The 18,973-nt window shown below is 44.6% G+C and overlaps 1 protein-coding gene across 3 annotated transcripts in view; it reads left to right on the forward strand.

Moving 5' to 3' along the window:
• Positions 1-2,421: 2,421 nt before the first annotated feature.
• The window catches only part of caln1 (calneuron 1), a gene marked incomplete at its 5' end in the record, with an annotated part of 58,757 nt that continues 42,205 nt past the window's right edge, over positions 2,422-18,973 (forward strand). For 2 of the 3 annotated variants that reach the window (XM_084559195.1, XM_084559194.1), the window contains 2 exons: positions 2,422-2,703; positions 13,405-13,526. In XM_084559195.1, coding sequence (XP_084415321.1) covers positions 13,412-13,526 — 115 coding nt within the window. Of the gene's footprint in view, positions 2,704-4,044; positions 4,266-13,404; positions 13,527-18,973 lie in introns of those variants that run through there. The other variant, XM_084559196.1, reaches the window with a different exon arrangement.

The following is an 18,973-nucleotide window of genomic DNA, read 5'->3' on the forward strand; positions in this document are numbered from 1 at the left end:
CTTCTGGCATTCGTAGCAGGCGCATTACCCCGACTCTAGAGTACCACTATTAAATGTACAATACCCTGTTAGACATTCATTTGATTAGACTGACAGGAATAGGAATAAAGGAAGAGAGTGGGTGTGCGGAAAGTGCTCCGCCATATCAGCCTCGTAGCCTTCAGGAGGGATCAACGGCGGGCTCGTAGCAGGCGTTTAACAGGAAATCACTTCCATAGGTGGTTCTTGTTTGTAATACATTTTCTACAGACACTGAGACGTAGTTCTACCTGGAAATGCTTCTGTAGCAACTAAAACATCTTGGTGCACTGGTTTCTGTGAAGAAGAATCTCACCGTTTTGATTTTGACGTGCAAAAAAAGAGTCACGATCGCAGAAACTTTCCTCAAAGTTGAATAAATCCAGGGATAAAGAGCTTCAGAGTGACTGCTGACTGTTATTCCCCATCCACATCCACAGGAGCCAAAACTACATTAACTCAACGTACTTATGCATGCCCTGAAAACCTGTATGCATGTTTTATTTATCGTTTCATTCATGCACTAAGCGGTCACTGTGGCCTTCAGCCGTGAGGACCCTCCGTTCCTCACTACTGTCCTTTAAAAGAACAAGATAACGTTTCATTTTTAAGCCGGCGTCACTTCCTTCAGTCAGCTCTGTTCTGAACACATTCATCACTTCCAGCTAGCCGGTGTCCCCAAAAGAGGTGCCCTTATCCCCAAGAGAAACACCAGCAGACTGTCAGAGCCAGTGTTTCAGCTTCATTCAGTCATCCATCACCGACTTAGCCGCTCTGAGTCATCCGTCTTGTTTGTGGCTCTGTTTGGACGTCAGTCACTGCTCAGTAGTCTGGACCGGGGCGAGGGTCGTGTGAATAAGCCGGGTTTGAGCTGATGTCCAGCGTAATTATTTGGGTCGATTTTAGCTCACGTGTTAGGGGTGAATAAAATAAGACTAATTATTTTATCATATTTGTAATATTGACTTTTTCTGTAAATGTGTTTCCTTTGTTTCTCTGTCTAAGAACCAGAATCTGATTGGAGTCAATAAGAAGAGTCTACGGTACTATAGTCTACTGCTATTTCATTTCCAGCTGGAGCCTGACTGTAGGATTAATAAAATGAATCTGAATTGATAAGCTGCGTAAAGAAATTATGCAAACCTGTAAGGAATGCCCATCCAAGGGAGGCGTAAAATCAAAACGGTAATAAATTCATTCATTCATTCATCTTCTGTAACCGCTGGTCCTCTGGAGGGTCGCGGGGCGCTGGAGCTGATCCCAGCTGTACGGTAATAAATATTTTAAATTACAAATTTAAAAAAAGTAGAGCTGCAGAAAAATATAAAAACTGAAGGAACTGATCTTTGGGAATAAAATCAAAAACTCTCTGAGAATGAATAGCAAATACACAGATCAAGCTTAACATTATGACCACCTTCCTACTATTGTGTAGGTTTCCCTTGTCCAAAGAATGGACATGGGACTTCTGAGGGTGTCCTGTGGTTTCTGGCAACAGGATGTTGTTAGTGGGGGGGTCTTTGAGGGGAGGGGCCTCTGTGGATCATCCCACAGATACTTGATCAGTTTGGGATCTAGTGAATTTGGAGGCCAGGTCAACACCTTGTGCTGTTCTTCATGTTGTTGTTGAGTTGTCCCTAAAGTGTTTTTGTGTGTGTGTCTGTGTCAGGCTGCATCCTGCTGGGGATGGCGGTGTCATTGCTGTGGAGTGGGTGGGGGGTGCCTGGTCTGGTCTGGTCTGGGTGGGTGCTACATGTCTAAGTAACATCCACACCAATGAATGCCAGGTCCAGAAGTTGCATGCTGCAGCAGAACATTGAATTGTCCCAAGATGGTTGAAATGTCATTTACCTCGCCTGTCAGTGGTCATAATGTTGTGGCTGATGAGTGTGCAGTGGTGTATATTGTAGTTGATAGAGGATTCATTACTTTGAAATCAGCGGAACATATGATCTTGTTTTGTCTGTTTGGTAAAGATGAACCTCTGCAGGTGCGTGTATCAGCCTGCTGCAGCTGTCCTCACAGAGACGTGTCCAGTGTCCAGCTGAATGTCTTTAAATGTAGTTTAATGACACAATTAAACGATTACAGCAAACGAGTCCAAACAGCCAATCCGCTGCTTTCCTGCTCGATTGCGTATTGATTGTGGTCGGAGCGTCTCCGTCTCCTCCGGGCTGCTCTCATCAATCTACCGACGCTCGGCACCTGAGCGCGTGGGTCCTCAGTCCATGGATCTTTACTTTGACTCAACGGTCTGTTATAATTATTTTACTTTTAATTCTTTTTTGTTTTTCTGATTAGACTCCACTTTGCTTGAACATAACCGGATGCGACGCCAGACAGGATCTGAAACACTGACGAGAGTTTTGGTGAAAAGTCCAACTCGAATGAATGAATGAATGAATGAATGAATGCGCGGAGCTCTGCTGCTTCATATCTGGACTTCACATGTGAGAAGAGCCCACAGAGCGCCCCTCCGTCGGTCCTACCGTGGGAAGAGATGAGCAGGCTGCGCTGTCAGAATAAAGGAGTAACTCGGTAGCGCAGAGATCGACAGGAATCGTCAGAGTCGGGGCTCGATCGACGAGGCTGATCGAGGAGTCCGCCTCAAGTCTCGAAACTGGATCCCGCCGCGAGCATCGATTAACGGATTTGACTGATTTTAGACATTTAACACCCTCGAAGGTGAGTTGTGGGAATCGGGGGATGAAAGAATATAGACGGCTAGAGGCTTGTTGCTCATGTTTGCTGTGTGGTCTCCTCACCTGTTGTCCAGGCTCTGATCGTTGTCAGCAGATGATGATCTGAGTTAAATGAATGTTTGTTTGTAGCCTAGAGCGAGTCATTTTATTCCCTCAAGTTTGATTTAATTATAATTATTACTGTTAATGTTTAGTGTTAACCTGCTTAAGATTTGTTTTCCTGAGATAATCCCCATTTTGAGCTGGACTCGACAGATCTACTTGTGTCTTGGCTGCTGTTTATTTGAAAACCCACATCATTCACTCTTAAAACAGAAGATCTGAGCAGAACGGCTTTTAATTAGAACACCATGGATAGATGGAGAGATGGATGGATGGATGGATAGATGCGCAAATGTCATTTCTGTCACACTGATGACAGACTGGCAGCTCTCACAGGAAGTGTGTGCGTGTGTATTGGAGGTCCATATGATGTACGCTATTGGAGCTTTGAACCCCCTGCTGGGACCCCCCCTCCCCACCTCCCCCACCTCCATCCATCCACCCACAGTCACCATCACCACCCCCCCTCTCCCGTTGCTTATAGCCTCCAGTGCGCTCTCCTGCTCCACACGGTGGCGCACCAAAGCTCTCTCCAAGCTGAGTCCCCTCTTTGTGTCTTCACAGCGTCCCCGTGTTGACCTGCAGAGCGCACTGCAAGCACAATCCACAGAAACACTGTGCGTACAAACACACACTCACACACACACACACTCAGATCCTCCTTCACCTGACTCGTCAGCCTCGCTTCCTTCTTATCAGCCCCTGTCGGTCTCTCGTTCTAGTCCGTCTCCTATTGTGTCCCTGTCCCTTTTTCTTCCTCTATCTCAGTCTCTGCATCTTTCCCTTTACTTCTATCTATTTGTCCTCTCCCAGTGTATTGTGCGAGCCCAGTCTCAGGCGGGCAGAGCTGAGTCTGTCATCGGGACTCACTAATGAGCCCTGCACTCAGTTTCCCCATGTGGAGGAATGTTTGCACTGGAGAGTTAGTGAGAGAGCAAAGGGGGGAGAGAGGGAGCCACAGGAAGGGAGGGAGGGAGGGAGGGAGGGAGGGAGGGAGTGAGTAAGGAGCCAAGCAGTGGAGTGTGAGAGTAGCCGCCGTACCTGCTGCTCTCTCTGCTCAAATATTAACAACGGATTTCTGGGAACTGATGCTGCCGCTCTGGGACGAGCCCAAACTGTGGAGGCAGCCGGGCTCAGTGGTTCGTGGACAGGCGGGACAGGCGGTGCTGCTGGTGCTGCTGCTGGTGCTGCTGCTGGAGGCGCCGCTGCATCTAAGAGTCTGATGGAGGAGGAGGTCACAGAGCCCGATCCACAGACGGTGGAGCCCTCCGGCATGCCGCCGCCGCCGCCACCGCCACCGCCGGAGACACACTCGGAGGTAAACGGAGACTTGCCAGGCAACCCATACCTGAGGGATGGGACAGTGGACGTGATGGAGAGTCCAGCAAGGGAGCCTGTTGTGCTGCAGTATTCTCCACAGTACAGTGACAGCCACCAGTGTGGGTAAGAATCAGCACAGAGAGAGTCAGAGAGGCAGAGAAAGAGTCTGTCTGTTGCTGCAGGCGGCTGTGGGTGATGTGTGCACAGAGGTGGCACTTCTGTGGGACACTCCCGTCTCTTTGCTCAGTTTGGAGACGGTCTTTGCAGGGGAGCTGTAATGAATTGCCTTTGCACACAGTTCTCTGTGTTCTCACAGAAAGTCCAGGCATGCTTTGTTAATTCATACTCATTCATTGCATATCGTTATTTACATTAGTTTGTTAGGTTAACGCACATTAGGAGCCGAACGCGTTGGACGATCGGAAGCAGCAGGCGGTTAATCCATCTTAATAATGGTTTGCCTAATGGAACTGCTCTGGCTGTGCGCTGATGATTTCTCGCGTGTCTCATTTTGTGTGTTTGATGTAGCATTATACAGTCTAGTCGAAGTCTCGCTGTGTTTACACGAAGCCCTGCGATTAATAATGAGAGCCGGCGCCGAGCCACGTGACGAGAGATGAGACGTGTGATCGTAATACCAAACTTCTGCCTTGATCTAAAGGTTATTCGTGCAGACATCCACCGCCGTCGTGTCCTGGCCTCGGCGGTTTAGATGAAACCACGCGTGCAACTTTCTGCTCTATTGTTATTTTTCTTTTCTGTGAGTGGAAACTTTTCAAGTATTCTGCTGATGTGGTCACACGTCAGTCTGTGATGTCACTTGCAGTGTTTTAGTTTTGCCGTCACATCTCTGATAAGGCTGTTATCCAGTTGGTGTGGATCTACGCTTAAAGCTAGGCTTACCTTTCCTTTGTTATCACAGTTGAGCGATAGAGTTTCCCCCGTTTTGGAAGGGACTCCATTCCACCACATACTGCTGATAACTCAGCGTCTTTAAACTTGAGCTGGTTCTGATTTTTCCACACACTCATAAACATGTCACTCCATCACAATCCGTTGATTTTTGTTGCCGGAGGGTCTGCTGCCGGTACACAGTGTTCTTCTTGCGTGTGTGTCTCCTCGTTCAGTTATCAGACCATTGCTAGTGGCTGTTGTTGCTGCAGGGTCTGATGTAAGAAACTGCCATCTGGCCTTCTTGTCATGCAGAAAGCTGTGAGTAAGGCTGTGCTCTTTTCACCAGGTTGCACTCCGCTCAAGAGTCGAGTCTCAGAGCTGAGGACTGGTTTGGCATTCTGGCGTGGCCATGGGTGAGATTAGTCAGCCAGGAGAGAGGGAAGTTTGGCACCAAAAGGACTGGCTGAAATAGTTCTATGTATGGATGCTCGGTTCGTATGTTTATGGCTTTGATTCAAGAGGCTGAACAAAAAAAAAAAACGTTTGGAAATGGACTCATTTTCAGAAATGAACATAAATAAAAGGTTCATTTTTAATGCAGTCGCTGAATGAAGTTTGGAACCCGTGGACTTCATCAAAGAATTGGATTCATTTTCTGCAGCTGCTCGTGTGTTTTTCTTGCTTTAGTTTTGTCTTCAGCGTGCAAGTGTGAAACGCAGCCCGGTCCGGTTGAGATGGGGTCTCTGACTCAGCCTTTTAGAATTATTCCACATCTTTACCTTCAGAAACCCCTGGCTTGCTTCCCCTTCTGTTTTGGGTGCTAGTCCGTCCGTCCTGTGAAGCACCGACCCAATCAGCTTTGCTTCGTTTTAATCTGAAGCAGACGGTTTCTAACGCCCGTATACCCGATAATTAAGTCTTCTGTTTTCTGTCACATCATCAATAAACACTAGTGACCCAGAGTGATTGGAACCAATGTCAATGTTCATGTCATCATGCTGCCTTCATCATGCTTTACGTTGCTTTGAACCATGAGTCGAATGTTTTCATGTTCATTTGAGGTGGTTTTTGCAAAAATGGTCGACAGATGGGAACAAATAAGTTCTGACATAGCAAACATTTAACTCCCACCGTTTTATTCATTCATTCATTCATTAGTTTTCTGTAATCGCTTGTCCTCCGGAGGGTCATGAGGTCAGGGGCCGTCATTGGGCTGAGAGGCGGGGTACAACCTGGACAGGTCTCCAGTCTATCGCAGGGCTAACACTGAGAGACACTCACACCTACGGCCAATTTAGAATCACCAATGAACCTAACCAGCATGTCTTTGGACGGTGGGAGGAAGCTGGAGTATCTGGAGAGAACCCACGCAGACACAGGGAGAACATGCAAACTCCACACAGAAAGGCCCCAGTCGGTCATGATGGATTAGAACCCAGAACCTTCTTGCTATGAGGCATCAGTGCATTAGATAGTCCTCCAACCAATCAGATCCATTTTGTGGTAAACACCATTGCTTTTCTTTGTCTTCATTTCCAGATAGGACAAGACGTGGCCAGTACTGGCTGACATGAGTGATTAATTCAACTCCCCCAGTTGAAAGAAACATCATGAAGCCCTCTTTACATTTCTTTGTCAGTGATTTGTCTCCCATTTTCTCCATTTATTTCCAAAGTTTGCTTCAAACTCACTTGAGAATTATAAAGAAGAATGCTTAATAACAGTTTACAATGTGTGTCATGAGTGACACCTTAAAGGAAGGTGTAAGATAAGGAGCATTTATGAATTATTTAATTGGCAAAAGATGATTAATTGGCGACGAATGCTGGATCGGTCTTGAGCTTTCACGCAGACAAACATTTTGAATGTTTGCAGAGGTTTAAATGTGCGTTTTTCACGTTTTATTGCCTTTCCGTTGCTCAGTGTCCTGCTCTGTGTTATATGTTAATGTGTGGTAGTAATCTGTTGTGAGTACATGCAGCTTTTTAATGATGGATAACTGTAGCGTCCTGCTTTGTCCTTCAGGGTCAAAGTGTTTTGAGTGGTCACGCCATCTTTGCCTTCTCCTTGAGGCTTTTTCCTTGAGGCATGAACTATTTATTTCTCTCCTGTGATCGGGTTCATTTCACCTCTGGCCTAATCTTAACAAAGTACCACAATGATGCAGTAATAGTTTGTCTCCCGTCAGGCTGCTTTGATGTACTCATATTGTCGTCTGTGAAGGAACTGCTCTGATCGCTTTTACATTAAACTGAGGAAAGATTTCTTGGTGGGCTCCGGATATTGCTGAATCAAACTTCAGACCTTTATCTGTGGCCACATTTTTCTCCGCTGTCAAACGCCGTCTCAACGCACCCCTTAAAAAAAAATAAAAAATCAATAGACCACTTGGTCAGAGTGTGGAAACAGTTTTGGGACTGAAGTTTGGAGCAGAAGAACCGACAGCTTGTCTCTCTGATTAAATGCCACTGGTCCAATCACGGCTAGTGCAGACATCATCAGCAGTGTCCTGTCAGTTCAGACGCCGTCCTTGAGCCACACACTGACTGAAAGTCACTTTGGATAACAACATCAGCTAATGGCCTCAAACTAATGTAAAATATGAGTTACTATCCCATAAAACTAGGCCGAGCTTTGCCTGCTTTTAGTGTAAAGCTCAGGTCCGACTACATGTTCTTCTCAAGCATAGACTGTATATAAATATGGACGACGTGTCCCCACTTGCATCGGCGGCGGCGCCATCTTTCCACTTTAGAACCAGAGTCTACACAGTACAGTCCGAGCAACATCCCTTTGTAATCCACATTATAAACATTAGCCTGACTTGCCTTTATGAAAAGAAATCTGTTGGACATGGCATTAAAAACATGCTAAATAAACAAGACATTACACCTGGAAAACGCTGGATTCTGTTCCTGATATAAAGTGATCGCTGCACAAGCCAAATATGTTTCTTGAGGGATCCCACCACTTCGTTTTCTCCTGCCTGTTTCTTGTTTTATCGCGGTAATCCACATCCGCCATCTTGCAGGATCTTTGGGAACCTATAAAACGATTTCCCTCTTTGCTTGTCCCCGACTATTCTGGCATCCTGGGCTACAACAGCTGTCTACCATTTTTGGGTATAACTGGTACAAGGACAAGTTAGTTAGCTGCTTGCAGTTGTCCAAGCCAATAAAACAAAATTTATCCAAAGATTTGACACTTGAACATGCGTCAACGTTATATTAACTACCTAAAATGACAGAAACCATCCTTGAACAAAAATTATTTGACATGTATTTTGTGATTTATTTTGGCCCAAGTCCCGCCCACTAATATGGAGGGGGTGGAGCTTATGACCTATACTGCAGCCAGCCACCAGGGGGAGCTCTACTTGCTTTGGCTTCACTTTTGAGGAGCTGTTCGTCTACGTTCTCAACTAAAACATGCTTTGACACTAGATAACTTCTAGTCCATTTCAAGGAAACGAGGAAAGTTGAACTAATCATTTAGTTAACTGCTCTATGTTACCTACTACCTCCCACAGTTCTGAGGCTTCTCTCAGTTTCACGTCATTGTGAGCGAGGTTGCAGAGTTTGGGTTGGACAGAACGAGCACACTGAGGATTTCTGTTTGGACTGTGACGACACCGTACTGTGATATTTTATAGAATAAAGAATGAGTGATTTAAATCAATACCAGTCAGTCATTAATTCTTAAGATTTTTTTTTTTTTATTTTTTTGGACAAGGAGTTAGTTTCTGTATCTTCAAAGACTTAGAGCTGCAGAGTTTGTCAGAACAATCCGTTCAGTAAAATACTTTGGTGCCATCCAGTGATTTTATCTCCAAGTCGTTTCTATGGCTCATTTTTATCAGAGACTCAATCTAAGTATTATATTCCTCAGTCCACGCCTCCTCCTCTTCTTCTTCTATTGAACTGATAAATCGCAGTATGCAGGGAATGGCAATTAGATGAAAAAATAAACTAAAAACTAGGAGAGGTCTCTGCTGAAGCTTTGGTGATCACGTTCTGATTAGGAGTGATTACTGTACGCTGTCGCCCCGTTCCTGAAGGGCAAATTATCTTCTTCGGCTGAGACCTTGATCAATTTAATCAAGTGTAATGATGCTGAGGGCCGTGAACAGCTCTGTGCTGCGCTGTCAGTCTGAACGGCTGAAGAGCTGATGTTCTACGCTTTCAGCACATTATCTCTCGCTTCATCTTCTGCATTAAGAAATGCAAAAAACACATCTGCTGTTTATTTGCCATACGATTTTTTGCTGCTACCTTATAGTCAGATAGTTTTAGTTATAGTTTTTTTTTTTCTTATTATTCAGTCCTTTGTTTAAACTACACCAATGTTTTATTTTCTTATTTTTCTTATCTTATTTTATTTAACTTTGACTTATGTGCTGTTTGCGCAGTCAGGAAATGCAGCAGTTTTATTCCACTCCTGCTGTGCCTGCATATTAAGCATATGACAAATAAAAACCATGAACCATTTACAGTTTTTGAAAATTTATGGTCTGAAAATGTTAAAGATTTTTTTTGTGTCTTGGACTCTAAGAAGTCAACTCTTCTTTGCAAAGCTTCAACGCAACAAATGGTTGCACGGGTTTGACAGAAGAGGCCCGGGCTCTTTGAGCATGCACTTATGGGACCCGACGAGGAGAAGGTTGCTGCAGTCAGGGGATTTGTTGCAGCAAGTGACAGCGAGAGGGAGGTGTCATGTTCTGAAGCAGCTAAGGCCAAACACTAACCTTTATAATCTGCTGATTTTGATCTTCATTTAGTCTATAAATAGTCTGAAAATAGTCAAAATAGAGGTTAATATTACTTATTCAGGATCTCAACACTGCTGGGAAACTTTTGGACCTGGCATTCATTCATGTGGATGTTACTCAGACATGTAGCACCCACCTAGACCAGACCAGGCACCCCCACCCCATAGCAATGACACTCCTTGATGGCAGCAGCCATCCCCAGCAGGATGCAGCCTGACACAGACACACACACAAAAACACTTTAGGAACAACTAAAAAAAAAAAAAAAAACATGAAGAACAGCACAAGGTGTTGACCTGGCCTCCAAATTCACTAGATCCCAAACTGATCAAGTATCTGTGGGATGATCCACAGAGGCCCCTCCCCTCAAAGGCCCCCCCACTAACAAGATTCTGTTGGCAGACGCCACAGGACACCCTCAGAAGGCCCATGTCTGTTTTGGAGGCACAATGGAGACCTACACAATATTAGGAAGGTGGTCATAATGTTACGCCTGATCTGTGTGTGTATATATCGGAACAATCATGTTGGGTAACTGACTAACCAGATAACCATTGCCTGTTTTTCACATTAAATCTGAAACTAACTGCAAATAAATAAATACACACACACACACAGGCTTAACCAGGTCCAGTCCTCAACGTCCTCATCCTGGCTCCTGTTACTAAAATGTCTGCCCTCTGCTCGGCGCTGGATAGTGTGAGCTCTTAGCCTTGTAAACAGATTATTTAATGCAGAGTCAAATGCGTCAGAAACGTGACAGAACTCACAATGAAAGCTATAATTTCCCTCCACGGTCACAGGGCGAGTACACACAGAGAATACATAGAACACACAAAGCTGTTAATCTTTTCTTTCTTTTTTTTTTTTGCCATTATAAAACCAAAACTTTGAGCTTCTGTTATTCATTCAGTCATTCATAAGTCTTTCATTTATTTATGTTATTATTTATACTGGCCTTCTGCTCCTCGAGAGTTTCCTCTAATAAAGTGTATGTAAAGGCTGCCTCTGCACGGTGAATCACTCCGATCAATATTTCTACAAGCAGCAGCAGCAGCAGCAGCAGCACAGACTGAGGATACTACACAGCTGTGTCAAACAGACGACGGTATACGGCTCAGCTCGTGGTGATAAAATTGAAATAAAAAAAAAAAAATGCAACGAGAGGGATGATTGTATTAACAAAAATGACAGCTGAGAGATGTTTGAATAATTGATGAATTAGGAAATGAAAAATCTGGGCATCACGCGCTAGAAAGAGCCGGTCGTAGCAGCCGTCTTGATATTCATGATTATTGAAGTGACAGTCTAGAAAGACGCAGAGGTCGGGGTGGATTGGGAGCTAACGGATCGCTGGTGGCTTTCACCAACGTGGACTGTTAGGAGCTGGATGTGGTGAGAAAAGAAACCATCCAAAAGAGGCAAAATTTTAACTCAAAGATTTAAATCTGTACATTCAAACTGCGATTTTAACAAAACAGTAAATTTTTTGCCAGTATCAGTTAAACAGCACATTAATAAAGCCTTAATCTGTTCCTGCCAGATCTCTATTACTTTTATCTTTTATTGTGACAGTTTGTTTTTGGCATGGACTGTCCTGTGTGCACTGTATGCTCCGTTAGAGGAGGACACGCAGGTCTAAATAGTTCCTGATCCTGAGACAGTGCTCTGGAGGATACGTCACCGCAATTTCCAGGACGCATGCCCTTCAACACGACATGCAAGATCGTGTATTGTTGCACGTAGCACTCTGGATGAACGTGGGATTCACACCGTTCTCTCCATGTGCTCACAATACTAACTTAATTTACTGTCGGCTAGCAATTGAACAAAGCAGGCAGCTTGCCACGAAGGCAGTTTGACCGGCAGGTGATCAACTTGAAGGTAGAAGGCTTCGAGTCGAGATCTTTCGTGGTAATCCATGGGCCGACTGGTTCCTTTCTGTGTGTAGTTTGCATGTTCTCCCTGTGTCTGCGTGGGTTCTCTCCAGGTTCTCCAGCTTCCTCCCACCGTCCAAAGACATGCTGGTTAGGTTCACTGGTAATTCTAAATTGGCCGTAGGTGTGAGTGTGAATGGTTGTCTGTCTCTCTGTGTTAGCCCTGTGATAGACTGGAGACCTGTCCAGGGTGTAGCCCGCCTCTCAGCCCAATGACAGCTGGGATAGGCTCCAGCCCTGCCCCGCGATCCTTCACGGGACAAGCGGTTACAGAAGAAGAGGAAATGTTTTCTGCCCTGGCTGTGTGTCGTCCTCTCGTGTTGTGTGTAGACAGAAATGCTACACTGTGTGCACTAAGCTTTGTTTTTAAATCAAGAGTTTATGGGAACACTTTTGATGCATTTTAAATTTTAGCAGCCAGGAAGGCAGCCCAAACATCCCCCCACCCACAAAATACTACTTATGTTCCAGTGAAGATCTGCAGGACCAATGTTTGGGTGCTGTTGTTGTGGGACTAATTGCGTTCAGATATATAATAATATATATTTCTTTCCGTACTGGTTGACACATAATGAAATCCAAATGGCATGTATTCTTGTGCAGTTACCTTTAAGTCTTATTATGTATTCTGTATATTTAACGGTCTTACAGGTGTCCTGCTGCTCCTCAATATTTAATAAAACACAACTTATAAAACAGAGCAGCATGCACTGACTGCTCATCTGCTCTAACAGTTTAATGAGAGATATATAAGCAGAAACTATCAACGGCACAAGATGAACAGTCAGGAGTACTCCACTCATCGACTCAGGAGAGCGTGCTAAGTAATAACATCTAAAAATATCTGTTTATAACTGATGCTGCTGAGTGTCTTGATTCACCTTTAGTTCTTTGTTAAAAGTTGCACGTTTGTGCTGTTAAATCTCTCGTTAATGTGAGGCTTACACGCGACGTAGAGGTCGTCTGCTAAAAGAGACAGACTTGGTCCTTGGCGAAGCTTCAGTGTTGATATCTGATCTGGTTTAAAGCTCCTCATTCTGGATGGAACCGCGCTAGAAAGGAGGGAGCAGTCATTCAGATCTCTGATGTTCTCTTACTCTCCCCCGGCGCCCTTGGGCTTCAATTTACTGAATAATTAATTGCCTCAGACTCATTTGCACATACAGTACACACACCCACGTTCCTTACATTTACCTCTAGTTGTGTGAGTCTGTCTCAGTTTGTGACTTCCCATTTAGCGAATGAGTTCTGCTTCATTTATGGATCTCGTTTACGCCGTGCCCCTCGGATGTTCATTTGTTTTAGCCTTACCAGAACCACGTACGGCTCAGGCCAGCTTCCCGCGGCTGATTGTTATGGGTCCGCATTTCATCTTGTTTGGTTGAAAATGAGATCTGTGCACCTCTCGGTTCAAAAACAAAATGCGTGATGGCACGTTTCATGTGCAGCGATGTTGCAATTACCGTGAAACGTCACACACGGGACTCCCTGTGTTTGGAAACGTGTAATGTGTTGAGCTTTTAACTGGTGCTTATGTTTTGGAATTAATTCTAAAATCAAACCCCAGGAGAGAAATCTCTTGCTCAGCTCCTTCCTTCCATTCTTCTTTTCTTCCTTTCTTCCTTCGATCGCGGCCTGAATGTTTATTTCTTTCGCCTCTCAGGGAGAAGATGCCGTTCCACCATGTGACGGCAGGCCTGCTCTACAAGGGGAACTACCTGAGCCGCTCGCTGTCTGACAGCGACAGCGACGTGCTCGCCAGCATCTCTGTCGAGGAGCTCGATGGTAAGACGTCTCTGGAAACTGTCCTTGACATTCCCTACTGCAAAAAAACAACAACAACAACAAAAAATGCACAAGATAAAGAACTTATTTAGGGTCAAATCAATGTTTAAATCACAATTTAAGCACATGCATACGTATAGATTCTGGATAAATCTCCGTGCCTTGTGTTTTCAGCTGCAGCTTGAGTGCATTTTTCTTTTCCACTTTCCGGTTTGTTTATTTTCGAGAGCTAACACGGTTTCAGCTCTACGGTGCAAAAAGGACTCCAAAGATACTCGGACCTTAAATACACCGCTGCATACAAATGATACAGTCCCGCTGCAGCTTTGTGTTTACTTACACTTCACATTAGCTTGAGGAGGTCGTCGAAGCAGAACTAAAGGAAGCACTTACCAGAAGCTAAGCAACAGCATTGGCACGAAAATTATTTGTATTCCCCCTCCCCGAGGACAATAGGAAAAGCCAGCCAGGTCAATTTTAGGCGGAACCGATAGTCACTTTATAGGAGCATTAGAATCACTAGTTTGAGCAGCGCGCCCATGCATGCTGCAGAATCCCAAACCTGTGCAGGGCTTTGTTTTCCTTTGCAGATCCACAAATCATCTGGTATTGGAAATGACACCCAGACAGAACTAAGAACTGAGATAGTTTTTGATTTAAAATGTGCTGATCCACGTTGCCTCAGTCAGTTTTATAGTCGGTAATGCTTTGAAGGACAATACGCCGCTACAATACCAGCGTCCTGCTCTTCATGCGAGCCAACAAAGCACAGTAATGCATTATTCTTTGCGTAGCTTATCTCACCAGCAGCATTCACGGCCTGCTTCTCTCTCTCTCTCTCTGAGGCTGTGTTGTTTATGAACCTTTTGTTTTGGGCTCTGTGTCTGAGAGTAATCACCCGGGCCTGTACAACACAAACCTGATCAATAACAGTCTGCCGGAGTCAGCAGTGGCAGCCTCACAGGTAGCGAGCGAACCAGACTCCCCCCAGACCTCCAGAATATTAATCTATTGATGCAACATTAAGCTGCCGCCTGGAAAATTGGCAGCGCAGCACGAGGCAATCGCCAGATAAGTCTGTCAGGGTCGAGTTTTAATGCATGAAGCAATCAGCGGCGTATGAATGCCTCGCTCCTTTTTCAATTGGTTCGTGTAAAAAAATAAAAAAAATAAATAAATAGTGTTGGAAGGTCCTCATGAGGTCAGTCTAAAAACATCATGACTGACAGACTGCATCCTGTCAATACTATCATTACTGTATTAGTATATCCATGCACTACATTTTGGATGAGTGGGCCTTCAGCTCAAAGGTCAATAGTTGGCTAATTAGAGGCAGCAGAAAAATCAAACTGCTTCTTTTTAGTGTGCAGTGAATCAGTCAAACTAAAAACTAAACTCAATGCTTTCAGTCCAGCTTGTTTCTTTAAGTAATGTCTGTCAAATCTACGACGACGACAAACCCTGAACAGATGAGGCTTTCTGTGGGAACGCATCCTCCCATATAATCACTATATACACCGATCAGCCACAACATTAAAACCACTGACAGGAGAAGTAGATAACATTGATCATCTTGTGACAGTTCAGTGTTCTGCTGGGAAACTTCTGGACCTGGCATTCATTGGTGTGGATGTTACTTAGACATGTAGCACCCACCTAGACCAGACCAGGCACCCCCACCCCATAGCAATGACACTCCTTGATGGCAGCAGCCATCCCCAGCAGGATGCAGCCTGACACAGACACACACACAAAAACACTTTAGGAACAACTAAAAAAAAACATGAAGAACAGCACAAGGTGTTGACCTGGCCTCCAAATTCACTAGATCCCAAACTGATCAAGTATCTGTGGGATGATCCACAGAGGCCCCTCCCCTCAAAGGCCCCCCCACTAACAACAGTCTGTTACCAGGACACCACAGGACACCCTCAGAAGGCCCATGTCCATTCTCTGATGAGTCACAACTGTTGAGGCAACAAGGGAGACGTACACAATATTAGGGAGGTGGTCATAATGTTATGCCTGATCGGTGTACATGTGCATGTGTGCCATTTCAAATCAGAAAACATTAGGTCTTATTTTATATCTAGAAAATGATCGTCACAGAACCTAAGTACGTTGTAAAAATAAGCTGAACACGAGCTGCTCACTTTTTCGATCTTGGCTCTTCTATAAATCTGATGAATAAACACAGTGTCAGACTTTTAAAGGAGAGTATGGCCAGAAATGTGACAACCATGACAACTTGTGTGATTTTCAGCTGTGATTAGAAACTCCTCCATGTCTCCCTTCGCCTCCCGTTCCCCGGTACAGCTTAACACAGCCTCCACGTTCTGCACATTCAACACTTCTGCAATATTTAAAGAGGCAATTTACTGTATTTGTCCGGTGCCGTTAAAGAGCTTGCAGCAGCGGGCTGAGCCATCACACGGCTGCTGGCAGCGTGGACTCAGTCAGCTGCTGGGGTTCTGTTAATGTCTCTCCTCTCAGGAGAAGCTGTTGTTGCCTGCAGAGATTTATGAAGACAACAACATCAGGGCCCTCCAGCCTTTTCCTGCCGCACCGTGTGCCAGCCGCTCAGGGGTAGCTGGAGGCATTCATCTCGGTGTTTGTTTGCAGCGAGCAGTTGGTTCTTTATTCTGTTGTTAATGAAAAAAAAAAAAAAACAGAATTGGCAAGATGCTCCTCTGATCATGCAGATTTCAGCCCGTGTCTGTGAACTTGTGCTCGCGTTCCACCGGGCCGTGCTTCAGATCCGAGCCTCTGATCTGTGATCCAGTCAGAGCGCGGCTGTCGCTCAACCGAAGGCCGGCTTTGTAGATTTAGTTTGAGGCTTCACATCTAAACGCTAATCGGGTTTAAGCCTGGGCCAGCTCATTAACACCCAGCATCAACATTTTATATTCCCTGTGAAAGGACCAACGGGCCAATCTTGAAACCCTTGTCTCTGTTCTTGTTTTCATTTCATTTCTACAGCTGTTTATTTATCTCAGTGTGTACGGTGATTAATTCCCGTGCTATCAAGCCTCTGTGTAGTTCCCAGAGTTTCCCTGGCCTTGCTCCACGGCCTGAGTGCAGCCTTTACGGGCTGTGAGAGCAATTTGTACGTCACTTGCACCTCGCTCGATGCTTTAACGGCAGACAGTTTGGGCATATTCATTACGTAAATCAAGTCGTGGTGCAGGGGGACGGCTTAGAAGACAGCAGTGCAGGAGAATAATCCACTCTTCAATAAATGACAGTAAAACTCGAGCCTTCAAGAATCACCTCCTGCTCTCTGTGCTCTCTGATCCGTTGCTTTTGTTTGATTCTTACTGGGGAAACTTCCTCAATTGCACTGAAAGAACTGGACTGACATAATCGCTATTAAGCCTTCAAATAACATTTCACTGACGTATTCAAATGTTGTCTACATAGCATGCATCAATGTGATTTGCATCTTTATTTGTTGACTTGATGTTGGGGCTCTTCCTAAAGTTCTGCACTGTCTCGGTCGTGCTCTTGCTGAGTTATGTTGGTACTTTAGACCGGGTCAAGAGGTGCACGGGGTCAGAGACCTTTCTTACATTTGTGACTTCAGAGAAACCTCCAGGGAATTTCATTTTTCTTTTTTTTATGCAAATAAATGTTAATTGTATCCGTGACCTCTTTCCAGCGCAGGTGAAAGGTGGTTTAAAAGTTTGAACATCACGACCTGATTGTTTTATAATATCTATTCGTTTGGTTCAGTGTAATATTTCAGTGGTGGTGCTTCAAATGCACGACGCTTGGGTGGTTCTGATATCCAGGACAACACAGCCACTTTAATATTCACCTGAATCGAGCAGCACTTAGACACTCCGCCACATGCTGAGCTCCGTCTCTATCCACAGTGGTAATCCGGCGTGGATTCAGCCAGGCTTCTCAAGAGAAATACATAAATAGCTTATTTCATTAAAGGTTTAGCGAAAGAGACGGCGGAAGAAATCCTTCCTGGCTGGCACCTGGGCGCTTCTTTCACAAAAAAACACGCTGAGCGACAGGAAGCCTGCGCGCTGGTTCGTCTGCTCGGCTCATCAGCACCGAGCTCTCCCTGAACGATGGAGACAAGTGAAACGGGCGGTGCTGCTTTTTGTGCCTGTGCTAGGCAGGTTCTTTGTCGCCAGACTCTGCTGACAGGGAACACTGGGCTAAGAGACCAGTATCGGCATTGAAGCTACTGGTGGTTTAATTAGAACAAGGTGGACTGAAGGCGCTCACACACACTTTCTGCAGAACACAAAGCAGACAACTTGGTTTAGCTTTGAGCTTGGGGAGCTGTCCGTGGTGCTGACTGTTCCCTCCCGTCAGTCACACTTAAACCAAACTTTAGGTGGTCTAGGTGGGTGCTACATGTCTAAGTAACATCTACACCAATGACTGCCAGGTCCAAAAGTTTCCCAGCAGAACGTTGGATTGTCACAAGATAATCAGTGTTATTTACTTCTCCTGTCAGTGGTTTTAATGTTGTGGCAGATAGTCTTTAAAGAATTATGTCTTAAGACTTTTGCATTTATATGTATTAATGAGGGATTAGCATATTCATGTTTGCAAAACCAAATACACACGTAAATGAAAACCAACTGCACAAAATTCTGTTGTAGAGAATTCAACCCTAACATTTAATTTAATTTCTTTAAAATGCAAAACCCTAACTGTACATACTGTGCAGCATTAAATAAACATTTGACTTTAATTTAGTTTGAAAATATGCATATATCCTGTAATCCACTCCAGGCAAAACTAAATGAATGTAGAAAACTAATGATTTCCGTCTTCAGAAATAATGTTTTTAAACATATTCAGACCACACAGCTGTCGTTAAAAGATAAAAACACGGACATTTTTTTATTTTCTTGCACAATATACACCTCGGATCACTGAAGTAAACTGAATCACAGACACGCACATAAGAATCTGCACCACCTCACAGTCCTGTTCCTTCTAACTTGTCGTCCACTGTGACGTCTTTTGTTGCTCTGATTGAAATATGACCTCACCAGAAGCAGCTCACTATGTCCCATGTGCCACGGGTCTTGATGGATAGAAGCATTTATGCATGAAATAGACGGAGGTATCTGAGTATACAAACGCAGTCCCAGTGTTGTTTTTCTGCTCCAGCTCGCTCCAGACTCAGGAACGTACTCAACAAAGGCCTGAGTCACTGATGGATTTATGCATGAGACACTCATTTCCACCCAGGAAAAAAATAATCTGTGTGCCTTTGATGTGACAGTTTTTTTTTTTTTTCTTTTTAGCATTTATATGTGTTTACATCCTGGAAAATAATCATTTGCTTAGTACACAAAAAAAGTCACCACATCGATTTAACTAACCAAATGGGTAGGAGCCTCCTGTTGGATAATTACTGCATGGGTGATTATCTTTCAGCTGGAAACAAGTTATTTAACCCCAACTGATGCAAT

This window comes from Chelon labrosus, assembly GCF_963514085.1.
Source record: "Chelon labrosus genome assembly, chromosome: 13".
Classification (NCBI taxonomy): Eukaryota; Metazoa; Chordata; class Actinopteri; order Mugiliformes; family Mugilidae; genus Chelon; species Chelon labrosus.